The 22,539-nt window shown below is 39.3% G+C and overlaps 1 protein-coding gene across 14 annotated transcripts in view; it reads right to left on the bottom strand.

Annotated features, from left to right (window-relative positions):
• The window catches only part of ebf3a (EBF transcription factor 3a), a 102,442-nt gene that overhangs the window by 32,097 nt on the left and 47,806 nt on the right, over positions 1-22,539 (bottom strand). For 8 of the 14 annotated variants that reach the window (XM_039665355.2, XM_039665349.2, XM_039665348.2 and 5 more), the window contains exons 7-8: positions 9,424-9,505; positions 3,785-3,929 (exon numbers count right to left, since the gene is read on the bottom strand). In XM_039665355.2, coding sequence (XP_039521289.1) covers positions 3,785-3,929; positions 9,424-9,505 — 227 coding nt within the window. The remainder of the gene's footprint in view (positions 1-3,784; positions 3,930-9,423; positions 9,506-22,539) is intronic. The other 6 variants (XM_039665352.2, XM_039665358.2, XM_039665353.2 and 3 more) reach the window with 1 other exon arrangement.

Here is a 22,539-nt window from a genome sequence, read left to right as displayed (position 1 = left end):
GGAAGGGGCTGGTGCACGTGAGTGTGTGTGCGCGCGTGCGCGAGGAGAGAACGGGCCCACGAGAGGGGCAGTCTGGCAGCTGTGGCCTGAGATCACCACGCATTGCCTCGGAATTCGCAACGCTCCCCCCGCCGTCCTAGAGAAAGGGCTGCCAGACCGCTCCCCTCTCCGCCGCCGAGCATTTGCATACATTCTGCTTGAATATAGAGAGGGAACATGTGTTGAATGGGAAGCATAAAGGAGTGAATTACACAGCCTGTGTTCGTCAGCTAATGATATACGTGCGAAATGCACTCAAGCGGATGATGGAAATTGGAGAAAGCAGACATGGTCTATGGCGGCCCGGAGAGGCCAAGTTCAACACTCCACTAGGAAGTGACGGGCAGGAACGTGTTTTAACAAGGGGGGACAATTTAGCAGGGGATGTGGCTCAGGTTATGTTCGGAATTGCATACTGACATATTCATTTTCTGTATGCATGGAAAATATGAATCGCCTAATATATATTTGCCAACATCTGTAGTATTTATTTGGGGGGTTATCATGCTTTTAAAATATTATATAGTTGTCGCAACCAAACATTACTGCATTTTTACACAATTATTATAATTTTTTCTTATTATTATTACAATATGATAATTGCATGCTACTCACATGCAACATTTTACTAATACAAAATAATAATAGTAGCCGGTTTGTTATAGAGACTGAAAAAACGAATGCTAAATTATTATAATAGTCTTGCAAAAAGGAATCTGCATGCATGTCCGTGTTTATCGAATCATGTTGTGTTAGTTCTTTACGCTCAGAGAAATCGCTGGCTTTGTTTCATCAGGCTTCCTTTGGCTGAAGTGGACGGTCAACAAGCAAGACTGTGTGTGTGCGCGTTTTCCCGTGTGTATTGTTTACAGAACACCACCGCGTCTTGGTGTGAAGCTTTAATCGGACTTGAGTCGTCTTCCATGGCAACATGGCGGCCGGCGTGTTTTGTCACCTTCTTCGCTGCGCTCCCCAATATTGAGGCACTCTAACAGGTCCCATCCTGCCTGCTGCAACCTTCCTTTGTTCCAGCGCGTAAAATGTCTTGTAATTGTGCAGGGGATGTCCAGATGGCAGGCTGATCCCGGCGCTGATGGGATTAGAGCTCTTACCTCACGTCGGCCCATCTGTCCTCTCTAACTGGCTACGGCCTCACAGACGCCGACCGCTCGTCTTTATTGCATAAACCTAACAACATTACCGCCACTTGGTATGCAAATCAACCCGGAGCTGTAGGCCCAGACCGGAGGGGGTGTGCGTGCACCGCAAGAGAGACTTTCTTTTCCTTGCTCTAAATGTCTTCCTTCTCTTTTCGGTCTTGTGCATCACTATACGTCTTTCCTTTCGCGGAATTAACACTAAGCGGTTTTCAAATCGGGGAATGTGTGCATTTGGACCCGAGAGGGCGAGGGGGGGGGTTCGATTGTGTATGTTGTGTCTGGCTATGTGCAGATGGGGCCGTTTGGATCCGAGTGCGTGTTCGCGCCTGTGTGAATTTGTACATATGTTTCTGCGTGGCGTATCTAAATGGCGCTAATGCAAAAGAAACCCTCCTATATAGTGTGCGCTCGCCTCTTTCTCCTCCCCCAGGTTTCTTTCTCCAGCTGTAAATAATGAAAGGGGCTCATGTGCTCGGAGAGGGTCCGCTGGGCTATGTGAAGGGAATTACTTTAAGTTGAAGATCAGAAGGCAGAGTAAATTCACTGTCCGGGAAAATTCGCCTGAATTAGATGATTAGATAAAAGTGTGATAGGACAGGAGGATCGGTAGGACCTCCCCGTGGCTGCTTTCGTGCTCTCTCGGCTTGCATTTATCACTTTCAAGAATGTGTTTCTAATCTAAACCACCCTGTATCTGCACCGCAGACCTGGACTTGACCGTAAATATGGACGGAGTTATATTTTACGACGATATATCCTGTACATGTGTGCAAGAAGCTCTCCTAAACCAGAATGGAAAGAGACGACAGGTCGAACCTTTCTCTCGTTTCCTTCTCGGCCAAATGATAAGTCTTAAACATTCTCTGGAGTTTAAAGAAGTGATTAAACGCCAAGTTCGGATGCTCGGAAACTCTTTCTTTCTGTTTTAACGGCCCCCCGGTCGCCCTTAAAGGGCCAGATATTAGATAGGTAGCTGTAATATTCACTACGGCCCAAATTTGCCATCAGGGCCGGGTGAAACAGCAGGTAACTAAGTGGTGAGAGAACGCGTCTGCGAGGCCGGTGGGTGTTTAAGGAGGAGGCGAGCTTTTAAAACAGTCGGAAATTTAAAAGAGTTGTCAGGAATATCGCCACCACTTGTTACAGTGCTGTCAGAATTCACCGCGAGAGGGAATGGATTCGTTTAAATTCGACCGTAACTATCATACGCGAGGCCTAATAATGGGTACGAAAGAAACTTTTTGATGGCGACCATAAAAATTATGAGCGATGTGAAACATAATTTGTCCATGCACATCCTCTTCTAACAATAAAACCACTGAAATCCGTCCGCAGATGAACTACATGGTGGTTGTAAACGCAGTAATGGAAGATTTACAATAAGAAGGACTCTTTGAAGAAGGATAGCCTCGGCAGTGTTTGGGTTGGGCCGTGTTTTTTTCTGTCTTTCTCTCCCTCGGTCTCACGGGACTCGGGCAGACGAGGGGAGAGGCCTCAACCTTCTTAATTGCTCTCCTAATTAAAGGCGGTTGCTAAGGAAAACACACCTACTATCAAGCGACTACAGCAGAGAGACAAACAATACGTCAGAATACCAAACACTCGAGCGCTCAGGGCACAAACGTTCAATTACGCTACTTCTGTACTGCTTTTCACCGGCGTTAATGCGAGAAGCCGAGAAATAGAAAACAAATATTTTTGCTGGGGTTTTTTGTCTCACACGAGTCGGGATTTGATGCTGTTTTTCTTGCATCATTAAATATTACTGGAGCCTTGGTTGATATGGTAATTAAGGACTGATTAAGACAAAGAAAATACTAATGTTATGTTTTTTAATGAGCAAAGATTATGTTCTGTTTTAATGCTTAGCCCAGAGATTTGAGTACTAAAGTAGAGTGATCAAAACCAGCTCAGTCTAACAAAGCAGCAAAATCTGAATTTTACCCATCCAAGGACTTACTTATATATAGAGAGAGAGAGGGAGAGAGAGAGAGTGCAGTGTTAATTAAAACCAAGTCTGTATGTAATCAGTTCATTTTCTGCACTGAATTTAGAGAAATTTTCATGGCAAAATGTATTAAACGTACTAGCGATGCGTATTGGTCGCTGAAAGTACACGGAAAATATTGAACATGAATATGTTCAACACGGATTTCCTGTCTGTGCTAAAATTGTGATAGAAAATGCATAAGCCATCACACGATTTTGAGAATTACAAAAAAAAATTGTGAAAAATGTGGCCCAAAATCATTCATAAAAATGGCAAAAACTGTATTTATTTTTTTAAATGAGTACAATAACATCAGCAATAATATTAACAATAAAATTAGTGATGAATTAAGCAGGTAGAAACACTATAAAATCTCAAATAAAAAGTTCTGAGGAAACAGAGAAAGCATGAATATTCTCTAAAAGATGCACTAGCCATGTTTCCTCTAAAGCTTCACTACCATGTTTCGTGAATGAGCGAGAACAGATGACTAAAAGAATGTGGGCTATAAAATGAGAAAAGGGGAAAGCAGGAAAACAGTAAGAGAAAGTGAGAGAAGCTCTGCAAATAATAGTGTTATGGGAAATGTGCCTACCATTCTCCAGATAAGGAGTGGCCGTACCTTCTGAGGGATCTAGACGGCGAGCTCTTCTGCCGTGTTTTGAGTTGTTGTGGACGAACATGTTGTCCGACACGGCCAACACGTGACCGTCCACATTAACCGTTGTCGATACAACGACCTGTGGAGAAAACGTAAAGACTTGTTTGATGGCATGTTCAATCTCTACATTGGGCCTGTGTGAAGAAGTTCATAGACATGCATTGCTTCACATTGGTATGAATAGGCCTTTAAAAATGTATAAATTCCAAATATTATTGAATATATGTGACCCTGGACCACAAACCAGTCTTAAGTTGCACGGGTATATTTGTGGCAATAGCCAACCAAACACTGTATGGGTCAAAATTATCGATTTTTCTTTCATGCCAAAAATCATTAGGAAATCAAGTAAAGATCATGATCCATAAAGATATTTAGTAAATTTCCTACCTTAAATATAGCTAAATTACATTTTTGTAAGTGTATGCAGCATATTCGCCAACAGAAATGGAAACCTTTGAAGGCGATTTTCTCAAGATTTCAAATTTTTTTTTTTTTGCACCCTCAGGTTCCAGATTTTAAATAGGATAGGACAATATTTGCCCGAGATACAACTAACACTCCATACACCAATGGAAAGCTTATTTATTCAGCTTTCGGGTGATGTATAAATATCAATTTTAAAAAATGGACACATAAGACTGCTATTGTGGTCCAGGGTCACATATTAGATATTATAAACTAACAAATAACATCGTTCCAAATAATGGAATAATAATATTGCTTTATTCCATGCTTAAACTTGAAAAGACAACTTAATCAATCAAGCAAGTAAGCAAATCAAATATATAAATAAACGTCCTAAATTACAAAATTCATAGCTATATAATATGGAGTTTGGTATGATAAAGTTTGTAGAAATCAATATTCACATTTCTTGCCAAAAATACGAACTCAATATAAAACTTAAACTTAGAATCGACTTCATTCAACTAAATGAATCATTTGGCATCCATAAAATAGCAGGCTTGTTTTTGACCAGAGGCCTTTCTATTCTTAAAGGCCAGAGAAACAAGAAGGACACTTCTGAGGGGTCTCTATCCGAAACCACAGCTCTTTTATTCAGCTTGCTCATTGTTGTGGGTCTTATTTGCGAGAAAATGAACAGAAAAGGCCTTTTTGGCCTGTGGTGTCGACTCAACATGAGAGCAGATCTCAGTACAGTTAGCGTCTGATCAGTAGGGTCCTTTGGACACGGACACACACGCGCCACACACACGGCTTTGTTTGTTTGACTTCTCTCCTCCGTATACCAGCAGCAAGGCTTTGTTTTGAACGCTGACAACCGTGCGATCGCTCCACACCTTGGAAAAAAATTACCGCAAACACATTTGCCTCGCTGGTGCTTGAACCTGTGCCCATTGTTTATTCTCCAAGCCAAGCAGGAGGGAGTGAAACAAGGGAAAAGTTGCTCGTTTTTGCAGTCTTACTGGGTTTGGTGGAACAACTCCCTGTGGGCTTTACATTATTAAAACAATAAGTTATCACTACATTCTGAAAAGAGAGTCTGTTTTCACACCTTAAGCAACTAAAGATGACTTGCGCGGTTCAATATGCTTCGTGTAAGCTCGAACGCCGTCTGACTGTTAATGACCCAGCCTGAATCCGAACAGGCTACTGTTAGCTATGGATCAATTCTGCTTAGAAAGTTCCAAACAAATGTTGCATTCAAAATTTATCAAGACCCTTTCTGAAACGTTTTGTGGATTACACGATTTATGGGTGTCATATCCGCTTAAGGAAGGTGAAAAATGTTTAATATTGTCTTATTCTAGTCCTTGGCTGCAATAGGTCTCGTATTTCTTTCTCCCAATGAAGGAATCGACTCTATATAAAGCACATTTAATTTCTCGTTTGAAGAATATAATTAACCTTTGTAAGGAGGAGAGCTTCTTTTTTCCCATTTAAGGGAGACACTTGGGCGGTTACAAGAGTGTGCATGTCAGATAAAGGACGAGAGGCTTGTCTGGGAAGAACCAGCCAAGCCCTTGTCAATCAAAGAGAGGCCTCCATTTTGAAACGCTCTTGCTTTTTTTTTTTAACAAAAAGCTACAATTAGTGTTTAATCTGCCACTTAAGGTGAACAGAAAGAAGTGGAGAGTCTCTCATCTGCTCCATCATCCATTAGCGGCCACTCAAACGGCCCACAGATCGCTAGCTCACCCTATTACATTGATCTATAGATTTATTGATTAGCTGTTTTATCTTATTAGTCACAGCTTGAGTAAGGGCCGTGATGGAGAAGGGTGGCAGACCCTCAAACGAAAAGAAAAATAGACTTTGAGAAGAGCCCCTCTGGTAGCAGATGAGGGGGTTTTCTTTGTTTTTGTTGATCTGTTTACTAAAGAGGGCTGCCCATACAGTTGCATTGAGAGAATTAGGGCCGTTTAGCATCTGAATGAGGGAAGGGGTTAGAGGGGTGGGCTGCGCTGTTGTGGGGGGTCTGAGGTGGAAGTGGAGCAGTTACAATCTGGAATATTCCCTCTGTCACGTCCACAGTCAAGAGTCACAATGAGGATGATACTCGGGGCCTGCTCACAATGAATAACATGCCTTAAAATGTTCACAATTTATGACAAATATTTGGATACAATGAATTATTAGGCATCAAAACAATAAATAAAATTGTCCCCCAAAAAAGGTATAATAAATACAACAATAATTTTAAATGTATAATAAAAAATACTTTTTGGAATAAAAAAATTATAAATTATACATAAAAAATTATACTTTTTGTATGTGTTTAGATACTAAAATTATTCAGCATCAAAATAATTTTAAAACAAATCACTAATCAGAATAAAAAATAAATAAAATAATAAATATATAATCAATACAATAATTATGATAAAATTGAATATGCTTTTTGGAATAAAATATATACTTTTTGGAATAAAAATGTATAATAAATACAATAATAATTATAAATGTATAATAAGAAATACTTTTTGGAATTTTTTTAAAATAATAATAAAAAAATTATACTTTTTGTATGTGTTTGGATACTGAAATGTATTATTCAGCATCAAAATAATTTTAAAACAAATCACTAATCAGAATAAAAAAAAATAAATAAAATAATAAATATATAATCAATACAATAATTATGATAAAATTGAATATGCTTTTTGGAATAAAATATATACTTTTTGGAATAAAAATGTATAATAAATACAATAATAATTATAAATGTATAATAAAAAATACTTTTTGGAATTTTTTTTTTTAAATAATAATTAAAAAATTATACTTTTTGTATGTGTTTGGATACTGAAATTTATTATTCAGCATCAAAATTATTTTAAAACAAATCACTAATCAGAATAAAAAATAAATAAAATAATAAATATATAATCAATACAATAATTATGATAAATTGAATATGCTTTTTGGAATAAAATATATACTTTTTGGAATAAAAATTTATAATAAGTACAATAATAATTCTAAATGTATAATAAATACTTTTTGGATTTTTTAAAAAAAAAATAATAAAAAAAATATACTTTTTGTATGTGTTTGGATACTGAAACAAATCACTAATCAGAATAAAAAATAAATAAAATAATAAATATATAATCAATACAAAAAAAAACACAACTAATGGCTTAATATTTGTAAGATACTTCACATTCGTTTCAGATTCCTTTTTCATAATCAAATATAATTCTAGATGTCTGTCCTGCCACAAAAAAATTATAAAAATATATGGTGTGAATAGGCCTCTAAATATTATTCTGCTTTCTGGCTGAGTGCAATACAGGAAAAAAAAAAAAGAGAAGGAAAATGGAATGGCAAATGGGGGAAGACAGTACCCCAAAAGCATGACCTTGCCATGAGATCATGGAGAAAGGACCATGAGTGAAATTTATTCTGGAGGTGGCATTTAGCTTAGCAGAGCAGAGTTTAAGGGTTAGCGCTGGAGGAGAGGTGTCTTGCTAATGGACTCCACTCACAGACTGACAGGCATCACAGGTTTGGGTCATTTATCTCACAGTCTGCTTTTGGTTGGAATTGTCTGTTGATTATCTGTATAAATGAATATAAACACCAGAATGTGGATTTGAGAAGTGAATGATTAGGTTGTGAAGGGTGATGTTTCCTTAAAGGAAGTTTTGAAGAGATATGAACAGATTCCACTGATGGGGAAGAGAGTGTGATGAATGAACAGAAACGAGTACTCTTTGAGGATAGCATTAGTATGGCTCTCCACACACCCACACACACACACACACCTCCACCAGGTGCTGAGGCAGAGGAAGTGTAAATAGGTTGAAAACCCAGACATGCTGTTACAGCGAGAGAAAGAGAGGTCCAGTGACTTTATTGTGCGGAGGCACATCCACAGTGACGGATGTTTCTTTTACTCGCAGTGCAGACAGAAAGGACACTTCCTCTCACGCCGGCTCTGACCTTCTGCTCTGGACGCATGGATCAATATCAGTGAAGACACTTGACGTTCCAAAGCATGAAAAATGAAAGTTGTGCAAGCGGCTGCACCACTGCTGCCTGCTCAACAATACATCTATATAACCACAAGTATATAAACACACATCCTGGCAGCACTGGGTTAAGCGGAGCTGTCACACACACACATACACGTAATGAAGTCCAAGGCTGCGGCCTTTCTGTGTACTGTATCTAATAATGTCTCTGTGATTGGATGGTACCACCTACACTCTTAGAAGAAAAGGTTCTATATAGAATCTTAAAAGGTTCTATCAGCGCTACGTATTTGGAACCCCTAAACGTTCTAAACAGAAGCCTTTTTAAGGGTTCAATAATAAGAACCATTTAGGTTCTATATGGAACCTTTTGGGTTCATTCATTATCATTTGTTTTGTCCTTTCCGGATTACATATTTCATATTATTGACAAACATCAAGTCCCTAAAATGTATTTATGAATGCATGTGAATGATCACAAAATTCAAGATAAGGGGGTTAGAAAAATGTATTTATATAATTTTATGTAGTCAATCAATATCACACGAAGATCCAAAAATATTAAAATGTGATATTAAGTTACTACAACAGTTTAATAAACAATAATTGAATTACAACTACAAAATGTTGCAGAATAATGTAATATATGAATGAATAATTCATTTATATGTGCCAAAAGGGTTCTTTCTTGTCATTATAGAACCTTTTTTTTAGCATAAAAGGTTCTTTGGAGTTGAGTTAAGAACCCTATGCTTCATATATAGAACCCTTTTTTTCTAAGAGTGTATATACAGAGGTGTATACATGAATGAAAGTGGTGTAGATATATACATTTGTGGAGTGTATAGCCCTGTATGGGAGCTTTATATATAATGTACAGAGGATCAATGGATAGAACGATAGATCTTGAGGGTTTATTTGTGTGTGTGTGTGTAACATCAGGAATGTGCTTGAGCAGAATTGCAGAATCGAAGCATCTCTGGAGGAGACAGATTTGGCCTTCGACCGGGTCAAGGCAGCCCGTTTAAAAATATCCACAAAGTAAAACACCATACAGCTACCCTGGCGAGTGGCCTGTTTTTCACATTAAAATGTGTGTGTGTGTGTGTGAAAAAAAGAAAACATTACCTGGAATCTGCGCATGTCCCGTGGGTTTCCTGCATTCTTCAGGCAGTTCTGATTACACTTGAGGAAGAATTTCAAAAAGAACCTGCAAGAGAGGGAAAACTCCACGTTAGACGATCAATCCGGCACAAGATACAACCAGTCCAGGACGTCCACGCACAAAAGCGTGATCAAACCGACAGCTGGATTCACCTTGTTTCTAGATAATTCCCCTCAGAGTAATGATCATTAGTGTTTTGTTCCTCACCCTCCCACGACCTCCCTGTCTCTCTGTTTATCTGTTTTTCAGTCTGTCCGTGTGGCTGACGCATCCAAATCCCACAGTTCCCCACAGAACCCATCTGCCCGTCACTGACAGGAAGTCAGTTAATATTCCGCCCCCCTCTTTCCTCCCCTGCTCTACCCTGTAATTAAGGCTTAACGTGCTCAATGGGGAGGTAAACCAGCACACCTGAGCCCTGCTCATCACAGACGAGGACCGGCGAACGGGGTAGGAGACCTAACGAGGTGAGAGCGGCCCGCGAACTTACAGTCCTGTTAGACAATTAGACACACCCCGCCACCGGGACGACAGCACCCGGTAATTATTGCGCAAATCACCAACTGCATAATCTGCTCGGCAAACGTCATTTTGCCCGCACCTCAACAACTAAAACCTGGCGTTTCTAAGAGACCCTTCAAGAGAAGGAAGACGGATAAGAGGGGCTTAGGGGAAGAGGAAGTTGAAGGCTCGTGTAAGAGGAAGACCACTTGTAGAAGAAAAAATGTGTGGAGAAATGTCTGACCGATTGGAGTGAACTGACTTGATGTAAAAATAGGGCCTCGGGCTTCTATCCAGCCAGTGGGAAATGTGTCTTTGTTTATGGATGTCCATGTCCACCAATATTTACCTCAGCCCTCCAACCTTTGAGGGGCCGGACGTCGTGTCGTAAAGGTCCCCCGTTCTCTCGCTTTCGCGCACGCTACCGTGTATTTCACATTACACATGTATTTCACTAGGTAAACAGTGTGCGTATGCAGGATGAAGTCTCTCATTCGGACTCTCCGATGGGACCCCGAGCCGAGCAATATATCACTGTGTGAAATGACATCTGCAACCCTGAACACCCTCCACTTCCAATTCTCATTTATATACAGTCACCCTTTCCTCCCGACAGAGAGGGAATGTTTAGGATTGAGACGGATTGAGGAAAAGTCGGAGAAAGGCGAGGCAAGGGCCCCGAAGGTGGCCTTGGTAGTTTCCGAAAATGTTTAGTGACTGGCGTCAATAAAAAGCGAATTTCAGCATCGCTGGGGTGGGCATAAAGAAAGATGGCAGTCATAACAGCCAGAAGAGGCCAGAAACATTAGAGCATTAGCTTTAATTGTGTACGGTGTGTGTGTGTATGGTAGTTGTTGGACAGGCCGTTATCAGAATGAGTATTACGAGCTGTAATTCGCCGCCCCTGTCTTTATTTCCCTATAGAGCTGTAATGTTTCACAGCAGGTATCGGAGTAAATCAAGCCTGAAATATAGACTTTATTTACCCCTCTCATTCGCTATCTCTCTCTCTCTCTCTCACTTGTGTTTTTCCTACTCTATAGGCGCGAACAAATGGCTATACACAGGTGGACACACTTGTGCTAACTCAAAGATTATTGCAAAGCACCCATTCAGAGGTTTGAAAGTGAGATGGACTGCATCAATTTCAATAGATGCCGCAAAAACATGAAAACTTATAACACCTGGAAGGCATTTTAAGTACACTTATAAGGTTGGGGCTGAGGAAAGAAAAATAGGAATGTATTAGAAAAAAATAGAAAACAAGTATTTTACAGTAAATTAGAGCAAGTGCTTCAGACTATTTTTAAGCGCACGTCTCATCTCACTCAATTTGGGTTTTTTTAGTTTTCAAGTGATTAATTATTGTGGGAATGTTTATAAAAGAAAATCTGTGAACTGCAGGTTTGAGTCATTCTCTCATTATATATAACTTGACTCCCACCTCAATGTAAATATTAAGTTTTTTCACACACATCTAGTTTTGAAATTTCAAGTCACAGCTCAGCTCGGGACGTATTGCCAAAGTTGAACACTAGGGTTAGAGGTTATTCTAATCCACTTCTATAACCAAACACATTTACAATTAATGTCAAAGAAAATCATTAAATGAATTATAGATGAAATGGCAGGGTATTATCACCAACAGGCTAATGCGTGAAAACGCACTCCCTCATTAAGACCCCGTTCAGTAGCCGCGCGTGTTCGCTCGGGGGTCTGTTTACCTCCGAGTTTGATTAAGTGAATTTCCACCGCTTTCTGAACACAATGATATTCAGCTGCTGTCCACAACAGCGGCGTAATTTCGTCTGAATTAGAGCCGTTTCACTTCTGCATGGGGATTGAGTAAATTAGTCCTTTGTGAAAAGGCAAGCAATTACGGCCACACGGTTCTCTCTCCCTTTTGCTCTCTCTAAACGGCTCCAGAACTTTGCCGTGATGTTCGCGACCGTCGGAAATAAAGGCGGCAGTTAAATAGTCATTTAATGGAATATCAAGGAGAAGGCGGCATTAGATGCTGGCAACGGAGAGCAAGGATCCAAGGAAAAAAAAATGAACTGCAATTATGTTTGATTAAAGCTATCCTTCTCAATAATCAGCATTTGTGACAGGACACAGGACTCTGGTGGCCTATGGATGCCACGGAGATGTTGAGCAATATTAAGGCCAATAAAGGGATATTAGCATAGCTAATTATGGAAGAGCTGTAGCAGCGAAAGGGGGCCTCTGTGTATTGTAACGCGCAAAATAATTGGCCGAGGCAGTTATCAATTACACGAGACACGAATTTGGTTTGTCAGAGAGAAAAAAAAGCAAAGCAGACGTGTTTAATTTCACATCAGAGACCTTCTTCCCTCGCTTTTGTTCTTCACCGGAGGCGTTCGACTTCTAGCTTCCACTGCAACTTGTCGACAAATCTGTGATAAAATGATCTGGCCGGCCGGCGCGGAGTAATTAATACAACCTGTCCTTCACCGCCTTTTCTCTTTCTGACCAGAGGGGCCGAATGCTTATGATGGTGGCGGACGAGAGAGAGAGAGAAGACGGGGGGCTTGTCGTTTGAAAGGACTTTGGCTTCACAGGCTGAGGTAATTGAGAGGAAAAAAAGGGGTACGTTTCAAGCACATCAGCTCAATAACAGCCCTTAGCTCTTATCTTAACCCAAACCATCATTGGATCGTTTTCCTGCCCTCATTCAAAGGACAAGTCCCCCTCCCGTCCTCTCCTTCACGCTAATCCCACTTCATTCAGCACAAAAGACGCAAAAACAAATAAATGCAGGGGGCGATGCTTCTGTCCCATAAACCCCCGTCATAATTGCCGGTGAGGTTACTCTTTCCGAGCCGCCATCATCTTGATCTCTCAAATTCAGTGTGTTTTACATGAGTAAAAGCACTGGGAGGTCAACTGCAGATCCATTTAAACATTTCCACAGCTCTTTCTTAGCTCAGATGTAGTTTAAGTATCAATCTGATCTCTTAATTGTCACTGTAGAAATATAAACCATGACCATTGTTGACATTAAAATAGGATGGTGAAGGGTTTACTTTGAAAGCATTTTTACTAGGAAACTGCTAGAAAGAAAATACAACTTGCAAGTAACACACTGAATTAATAATATAATATAATAACTTTAAAAAAAAAAACACTTTTTACTGTGTATAAAAATAATGCGCATCTCATAACTGATCGTTTTGCTCTTCATTTAACCTCAGCGCTGTCTAGGAGATCTCAATTCTATCGGCTTTAATATCACACAAACACAAGAATTCAATAATTTCTGGAGTTTTTCAAATATTTGGCAGCGCCTTAAATGATCTTATTGTGTTTGTTTTGTTGTCGAATGTTGTTGTGGTAAGACAAAAGAGGGGGAAAACCTGCAACTGCTTTTCTTCCTGTCGTCCCAAGACAGATGAGGGGATGTAAAGAGAGGTAAAGAAATACAATGGCAGATGGGAGTGTGTGTGTGTGTGTGTGTGTGTGCGAGCGGTCAGTGTGGACACTAATTGCTGCTCAGGCGTTAATGGTTAGGGCACAGCTGTGTGACTCTGCTGAGTATTGATCACGAAGCAACTTTAGCTGATCAGACCCCTGCCAGCCAGACAATACAGAACACACACACACACACTTACACGAGTACATTCTGCTGATTTCAGGTCCAGAAGCTGAGACGGTACACAGGTCAATACAGATCACATTTCCAAAATGCACAAGCTCTGGCTTCTGATTGGCTGACAGGCCTGATTGCATCTGATTGGTTCTTGGGTGCACTTGAATCTTATTTGACAGAGACGTTTTTCAAAACCCATAACACCAAGTATTGAACTTTGGTGAGTAACTCGTCTACACCATTTGTGCTGAGCTATTTCTTTTCAAAGCGTTCAGATTTAAACTCTACACTTGGCAGGCAATAAACCAGGCGTACACAAACCCCACAGAGTTACACTTGGAGGAGCCCAAAATATCATAGAGACTTGAAGCTAGCCCGTTTTAACCACTTAGCAATCACAGACAAGCACTATTGAACTCCCTTTTGGATCTTGTCTGAAGGTGTGTGTTCAAATAAGGATTCAAGCACCTGAATCCGCACTTGCTTAATTGTCTGATCACGAAGGAAGTGACCCGAACGTGTGAAAGAAATACATAATGTTGTATGTTTGAACATATCTGAGCATCTGCCCAAACATATTTATGCCAGAAGTGTTTTAGTCACGTGTTCCTGTCTGCGTGTGTGTGTGTTTTCTCCCTGAGGCAGACTGCTGTACCAGACCCAGACTGGTGTGCACATTCTCTCCTTCTTTTCTATCTCACTCTCTCTCTTCGTCCTCTCCTCCATAGTTTTCTTCCTAATGTGTAACATGCCTCTGACATTATTTCCCCAACAGATCACTGCTTCTGTCAATCACAGCATTTTGTCTTAGACTGGGGCCTCATTAAACACACACTCTCTCTCTCTGTCGCCCTCCTCCATCCAACCTCCTTTACCATTCCCTCTCTTCCCCCCTTCTACTACTTTTTTTTCTGGTTTAGGTGTAGTGAAGGATCTTGAGGAGGATCCCTGTTGCAAATCTGGCCTCTTTTCCACGACAGGGTGTTATGCAAGATAACAAACACATCAAATAAGTTGTAATAAGATAATAATTAATTTAATCATGGTTTAATACTATTAGAATATAATTGTAGTTAGTAAAAATGTAATTGACAAACATCTCATATGAAATTATTGCTATTTAAATTTTATTCATTAAAAATAAAAATTTCGACAAATACAAAACTAGTTGTTTTTTTTTCACATTAAAATAAACAAAACATCCCTCCAGCTGTTTTTAGCCTTAGATAAACATTTTTAATTAATAATTGAATAATAAATTAGAATTTAATAATAATATTGTTGTTACTGTTGTTATAATTATATAATTATTATAATAATTTATATTATTATTATTATTATTATATAAATGTATTATTATATGTTTTAATAAATTAAATATTCAAAACATCACTTATATGAATTTTATTCAATAAATATTAAATAAAATATAATTTAATAATAATAATATTGTTGTAATTGTTATTATAATTAATAATTTATGTCATTATATATTATAATATAAATATATTATTATAATTTTTAATAAATTAAATATTCAAAACATCATTTATATGATTTTTTTATTCAATAAATATTCGATAAATTAGAATTTAATAATAATAATAATATTATTGTTGTTATTGTTATTATAATTAATAATTTATATTATTAATATTATTGTAGATTATAATATAAATATATTATTATAATTTTTAATAAATGGAATATTCAAAACATCACTTATTTGAATTTTATTCAATAAATATTCAAATACGCTGTGTGTGTTAAAGGCAGTGCATCAAATTCTTAAAATAAATATAAAACATGTTCTAAAACTCATAAGACATAAACAAGAAATTGCCAGTCGGTTATGTAGTGAAAGAGTAAATTACGTCACAATTAAGTCAGTGGAATTGTAGGCCGGTTCTGAAACAGTTCTGCAAATCCCCCGGCCCGAGAACCAGCCCTGTTTCTGTGGAAAAGGGGTAGTAGGCTATGCATGTTTTACCTCTCTTGCTCTTTCCATCCCCACGCTCGGCTCTTTGATGTTGGGAATGCGGGCTCAAGTTTCCCCGGGAGGAGGTGAGGGGCGGAAAAGGAGTGGGGGGTGGGGGGCGTCGGTGGTGGGTTTCAATCCTGCTTCTGATTGGCTGAAAGACTGGCCACACATGGCCAAGGATGCTGTTGTCTTTACCTGACCTAATCCTCACTTGCTGATGGATATGTGATCGCTATTTTGTTTGTCTCTTTGTTTGTTGTGTCTCTATTCCACTCCAGACATCTCCTTGTGTGTTCATTACCCCCTCTCTCTCTCCCTCTCTCTCTCCTTCCCCATCTAAAATTCATACATTCCCACATTCTTTCAAGACAGCCCTAATTAGGAACTGTCATCTTTGCCGATTTTAATTATTAATTAAAAACAGGAAGGAGAGAGTGAAAAAAGCACATTTCAAATCAGGCCATGAAGGAACACACACATACGCGCGCGCACGCACACACACACACACGTACACGGCTTGCCTGATGTCTGAAGGCTGTGGTCTCAGTGATGCTGATTAAAAACGTATTAAAACATTATAAATGATTAATGTGTATCCAGTTCTGAGTGGCAGTTATTGGTTTTAACACAGGTAATGCAGCCTAATGACACGGGCACATGTGGACCCTTCGTCCATGTCATTATTCCTGCGTGTCAACAGCCACACACACCGTGAGAGCGTTACATCAGAGCGTTTTCAAGTCATCCATCAGCTCGCCGTAGCCCAGTCAGAGCAGAGGTGATGTTACGGGCCCCCAGACGGGCGGCGGGTGATCCGCGCTAATAGATTTCCATAATGGACATGAGCAGAGGATGTGCAGGTCACTTTGCCTGAAAAAACTGACCAGATATAAAACTAATGTGGAGGGACTTCAAAGATAACGGCAAGAGCTCTTTTGAATGGAGTGAATTAAGACCTATGGAATGTATATAAAAGACCCCAATAATCTCACAAATGTCTCATCTATAGTTTTGAATCATAATGTGCTCATATTTACTATATTACCAACCTATAGGAATGTGTTATTGATCGTTGATTGCTCTTTCATTGCTCATGGTATACATAGAGTTTCATATCTAAGTATCAACTTGTTTCTGCTATTGGAGAAATATTTTCGTGTCATTTGGTTCATTCAATGAACGAAATGAATGAATTGACTCGGGAAAAGATTCGTTCATTTTGATGGAGAGTCACGAACGCACAACACAGAACAGAGCAAGGCGACCATTTGAGCTTATAAAACTTAAACTTTGTTATTTTTCTTTTAAATGAGCGATCATTTCGCTTGATAAGACCCTTATTCATTGTTTAAAGCCCTTTAAACAGTCTGCAGTTTGCACTGAAACTGTCTTTTGGACCTTGAACCGTTTGGTTCCCATTGAAGTCCATTAAATGGAAAAAAATCCTGGAATGTTTTTATCAAAAACCTTAATTTAAATGAACTTTTTGACTGAAGAAAGAAAGACATGAACATCTTGGATGACATGGGGGTTAGTAACTTATTATTATTATTATTATTTTTAAGTGAACTACTCCTTTAATGGAGTTTCAATTATGCATCAACTTTGTTTCTGCTAAAAACTTTTGGGAGAAATAAAACACACGTTGATTTGTAAATCTGAGCACAGTTTGAGACACTGTTTGAGAAACTCTGCTTATGTGAGATTAATGGGGTCTTTTTCCCCCAGCTATAAAAGAGCAACTTCTTAGCAATAAAAACCTCAAAGAGAAGAGCGAATAGAGGGGTTGTTCCGAACAACGCGCATCGTTTTATTCCTGATGCATAATATATGTTTCTAAAGTGATCAAGAGTGTGAGGTGTAGTTACCATGCGTGAAAAAGAGAACGACAGAGCGGGAAGGATGAGGGTGAAGGTGCATTAGTGCTACCCGTACTCCGAAAGCCAGGGGTCAGACAGTAGGGCGAGCGCAAAAGCTAAAACAACAGAAATGACAAATGAAGAGAAGCTGGATTAGATGCCGTGTCGTCCAGAAATGACGTGAGTGCCATATTTGTGAAACAATAATGCGGCTGGCAGCACGGATCCTTGTTCCTGATTCATCTGCGGCCGTATGGCGTAGCTTTGTCAGTCTGCGCGTGGTATAAATTATTCAGTCTGAGAGATGGCAATTACAGAACCCTGCACAACCAAAATGAATATTTTATAAGGACTAAAACTGCACCGGAATGAATCATAGACACACACGTACACACGCAGACACACACTGAGAGTGTGTTTGTACATGGCAGGACCAGAGGCCTTTGGTGCTTTCATATTGTTGACTGAAATCCAGAGAATTCTAATAAGCAAATATATTAGAGGTTTACATTGTCACCGTTTTGCCGGCCGTGCCTGTGGACAGTTCCCAGGAAAAAAGGGATTCCGACTGGGAAACTCGTGAACTCGCGATCTGAAAAGGGAATGTCGTTTCTTTTCATTCGAAATGCATGGTGATTAAAAATCAAAGCAGAACATATTTTAGTAATCTCAGCGAGAGAAAAAAATAAATGAATCAATCAGGAGCTGATTGGATTGTGAAAAGAGCAGATTTATGACGTCACACCAAAAGTAAAGTCCTTCGTATTGTGAATGACGTTTAAATGAACAATGTGAAATAGAAAAAAAGCTGATGTATTTTAATATCCGCAGTGCTTTGTCTTGTTTTGACCCCTGTGTATGTACTCTTTGTCTCTTGCCAACTAGAAAGGGAGCAAGTGAGCGAGAAAGATGGTAAAGAGGGAAAAAAAAATAATAATAAAGACAGAGAGAAAGAGAGAAACACACTGAAAGGCTAATGGAGGCGGATTATACTGCCAGCCTACCCGAAGCATCGTCTGATAAAGGTTTTGTCTGTTGAGTTTCCTGCAAAGTCCAGCTTTATAATGCTGAAACAAAAAATAACATTGTTCTTTAGGCTTGCAGGAGCAAAGCAACCTGCTTGAATGGGTATTGTGTGAACAGAGGCAGTGATACCTAAAGCCTTTGTACAGCAGAGGCAGGTCAGGCCTATGACATCAGCGCGACACAAGCAGGGCTCTGTGCGGCCCGCTCCAGCAGGAGCTCAGCATGGTGGGAAAATACGTCAGGAGAAAGCTTTTTTTATCCGAGCACTCTCTCTCTCACACACACACACACATTCATGAGGATGGGACACACACAGAGAGGACAATACATATGGGTGCTTTTTTTTTTTTAAATCACACTCAGATGTAGCTCTTTTATATCAACTTTGTCTCTCCTGAAGCTGTGAAAGAAAATAGTGTGAAACGCTTGAATTTACAATGAATTCTTTTTTTGAAAATTTGAAACATCCTCTGAAACTCGGGATACAAACACGTATCCATTTGATCTCATTACTGTCTAGAAACGACTGATATATTAAAGAGTTTTAATTTGTACTTTTTTAGGTGACGCAAAAACGTAAAATGTATTGTTTTGTTTTTTTTAATCGCGCAGGAGACAAATAACTGGGAACTCTTTGTCTCTCCTCCATGAGAAATAAAGATTGTGGATAAAAGTGAGTGCAAACCTGAGCACGCTTTGAGACATTGGTCAAAGGAGTAGTTCACTTTTAAAAAAACTTTTGCTGGACGAATCTTTTCCCGAGTAAATTCTTTCATTTCATTCGTTGAATGAACCAAATGACACGGAAAAAGATTTGTTGTTCGAACTGGAGAGTCACGAACGCACATCACAGAACAGAGAAAGGCGAGCATTTGAGCTTATAAAACTTAAACTTTCTTGTTGTTGTTTTTTTTTTTTTTATAAGCGATCGTTTCGCTTGATAAGACCCTTATTCATCATCTGGAATCGTTTAAAGTCTTTTGAACAGTTTGCAGTTTGCACTGAAACTCTCATTTGGACCTTGAACCGTTTGGTTCCCATTGAAGTCCATTATATAGAGAAAAATCCTGGAATGTTTTCATCAAAAATCTTAATTCCTTTAAGTTTCCTAAGTTTTTTTTTTTTCTTTTAACTACTCCTGTAAGTTTTTCTCAGCAAAAAAAAAAAAAAAGATCCTCATATGATCTCATTAAGAAAAACAATTGATCTATTAAAGAGATTTCTATAGGGGACCCAAATTCAATTCTGTTCTTTGCTCACTGAACTTAATGGAGTTCTCAGTTATAGCATCAGCTTTGTCTTAGATGTGTCTCCTAATAAAATACATGACACACACAGACTGAGACACTCTTCTGAAACTTCAGAACTAATCAAGACGATGCTTTTTCTACACTCTAAACAATGCTGGGTTGTTTTAACCCAAATTTGGGTCAAATATGGACAAACCCAGATTGTGGGTTAAAAATGTCATTTAAATTTGAACCCATCTTTCACTTTCAACTGTGAATTGTATTACATTTTTAACCCAACATTTGGGTTTGTCCATATTTGACCCAAATTTGGGTTGAAACAACTCAGCATTTTTTAGAGTGTATGTGCTCTTTGAGCAGCAACAGATGAAGTACGGGTTCTGCGACGAAGCGGCGAGATGACAGAATCCGACTCGTACGCATTAAAAGCGAACGGGAGGGAGAGGGAATGACAAAAGTGCTCGCAGCACAGCGGGATAAATGGTCTGAAGTGGAGTGAAATATAGACAGGAAAGGAAGCGGAGAAGGAGACATGCATTCCAAAGCTGCTGTCCCTCTGATGGCTGTTACCCAGATAACTGACACCGCTGCTTTTGCCTGTCTGCGCGGGACACATGGGCTTTCAAACAGGGTTATAGGCAAATAATAAGGATGCTCTCGCTTACAGGACTGACATGCAAGCATCCTTTACAACAGGAAAAAAAAACAAGACGGGTGGGGGGGAACGCTTCTCTCCATGGAGAAAACAGCGAGTTGTCAGGTTGATTTTGTAGAGCAGTGGTTGAGGTAAGAGCCGACAGCGTTGGCCTCTGTCTTTTCTGTCGCAGGTACACAAATGTGTCAGCATACTTCAGGGGCCGCCACACGCTCGCTGGGGTTTTGGGGGTGATGAGGTGGAGGGTTTCTTAAAGGATCTCATAGCTCTTTCAGCTTATTAGAATGACAAGCCACAGGGAGAAGTGGTTTCTAAACCGCCGCGTGCCACTAGGGGGCTTTCAGCAGCTCAACAGGAGAGGACGCACAAACAGATCACATCATTTCTGAATGATAAACGGAAATATGACGCCAAACCGGGTGGTGCAATAGTGAAAATGTGCCAAGCGATTTATATTGTGTACAATAGTGTAACATGCGGTCACGGTGACTTTGAATGGAGCTCAAATGATAATACTTTATATTAGTCTTTTGTTTTTAACTCAAAAGGTTTTACTTTTGATGCAATATTTATAACTTTAAAATGCATGGGCATATATTTATGTGGAATGTGTGTGTTTGTTTATGGGGGGCACACATTTGTGTAATGACATAGCTATTACACTATTACAACACACTCTAAAAAATGATGGGTTGTTTTAACCCAACTTTGGGTCAAATATGGACTAACCCAGCCGTTGGGTTAAATTTTTACATTACATTTTTAACCCAACATTTCGGGTTTGTCCATATTTGACCCAAAATTGGGTTAAAACAACCCAGCATTTTTTAGAGTGCACGAATAGTGTTTATGTTCTCGTAATTAAAATAGCTTAAAAAACATTGTATACACTCTAAAAATGCTGGGTTGTTTCAACCCAAACTTGGGTCAAATATGGACAAAGCCAAATGTAATTTAAAATTTTAACCCAACTTCAACTTTCACTTTCAAGTGTTAAACCAACATTTGGGTTTGTCCATATTTGACCCAAGTTTGGGTTGAAACAACCCAGCATTTTTTAGAGTGTAAAGTTTTATGTGATGGGTAGGTTTAGGGGGAGAGAACACACAGTTTGTACAGTCTAAAAAACATTACGCCAATGGATTGTCCTCGTAATGATGAGGTGTGTGTAAATATTACTATTACTATATATTCCTGAACTCTAAAAAAATGCTGGGTTGTTTTAACCCAATGTTGGGTCAAATATGGACAAACCCAGCCATTGGGTTACATTTTTAAATTACATTTTTAACCCAATGGCTGGGGTTGTCCATATTTTATACCCAAAATTGCATTTTTTAGAGTGTGTCATTCTGCTATTCTCACTATTCCAGACTCTTTAATATAAAACTACTATTGTTAATGAGATCAAAATGTTCTGACGAACTAGCGCAATAATGGTTATTAAAAACACCCCACGTACATGTTGAGGTCAAAGGGCACGGTTGATTTAAACCTTGCCTTTCTCTTCTCATTTTAAGATCTATTTGCAGACATTACACCCTGCTGGCCTGATTATCTGAAGTCAATCAGGAACCCTAATCACACAGAACGACTCCCTCACATCTATCAGAGGAGCCGGCAAAGAAGAAGAAGAAAAAAAAAGCTAAATCTTGTTACCTATGTACAATAGCGGCGCTCAGGCCTGGGAAGGCCGGGCCCTCCCTAGAGGAAACGGCCCCATTAATTGCCGCTGTAAGTGTGGATCCAGCACAGGGTGGGATTCAATACAGAGCCGTTTATCCTGGAACCCGCTGTCACGGCGCCGGGTCACGATCCCAAACCGTCCCGTCGAAATCACCAAGGAGAAGTGATAATGAAAATTTCTTCATGTATAAAATTCTTAATCAAAATGCTGTCGGTGTCATCTACCGGCAGCGCTCGCGACTTAAATTAATATGCAACAGAACCTTTGGCAAAATTAACATTCCCTCTTTTGACATGCGATTCCCAACCCCAGCCTAGATGAAGGGACGAAAGGAAGAAAGACTCAAGGAAAGCGTCAAAATCACCACTGGGAGAAACAAACGGAAGATAAATGCAATTGCAATCGCAATATCTATTCACTTATTGACTGTAAAACAACAAGAAAGAAAGAAAAATATCCAATTATTGGGCAATTTTTCACTGTGTTTATGGTGTGGATTTGTTGATGTAA

The sequence above is a fragment of the Pimephales promelas genome, chromosome 17 (assembly GCF_988280905.1).
Source record: "Pimephales promelas chromosome 17, fPimPro1.hap1.1, whole genome shotgun sequence".
NCBI lineage: Eukaryota > Metazoa > Chordata > Actinopteri > Cypriniformes > Leuciscidae > Pimephales > Pimephales promelas.
Note: the sequence above shows the minus strand (reverse complement) of the source record. Positions and strands in the feature narration are given on the sequence as shown.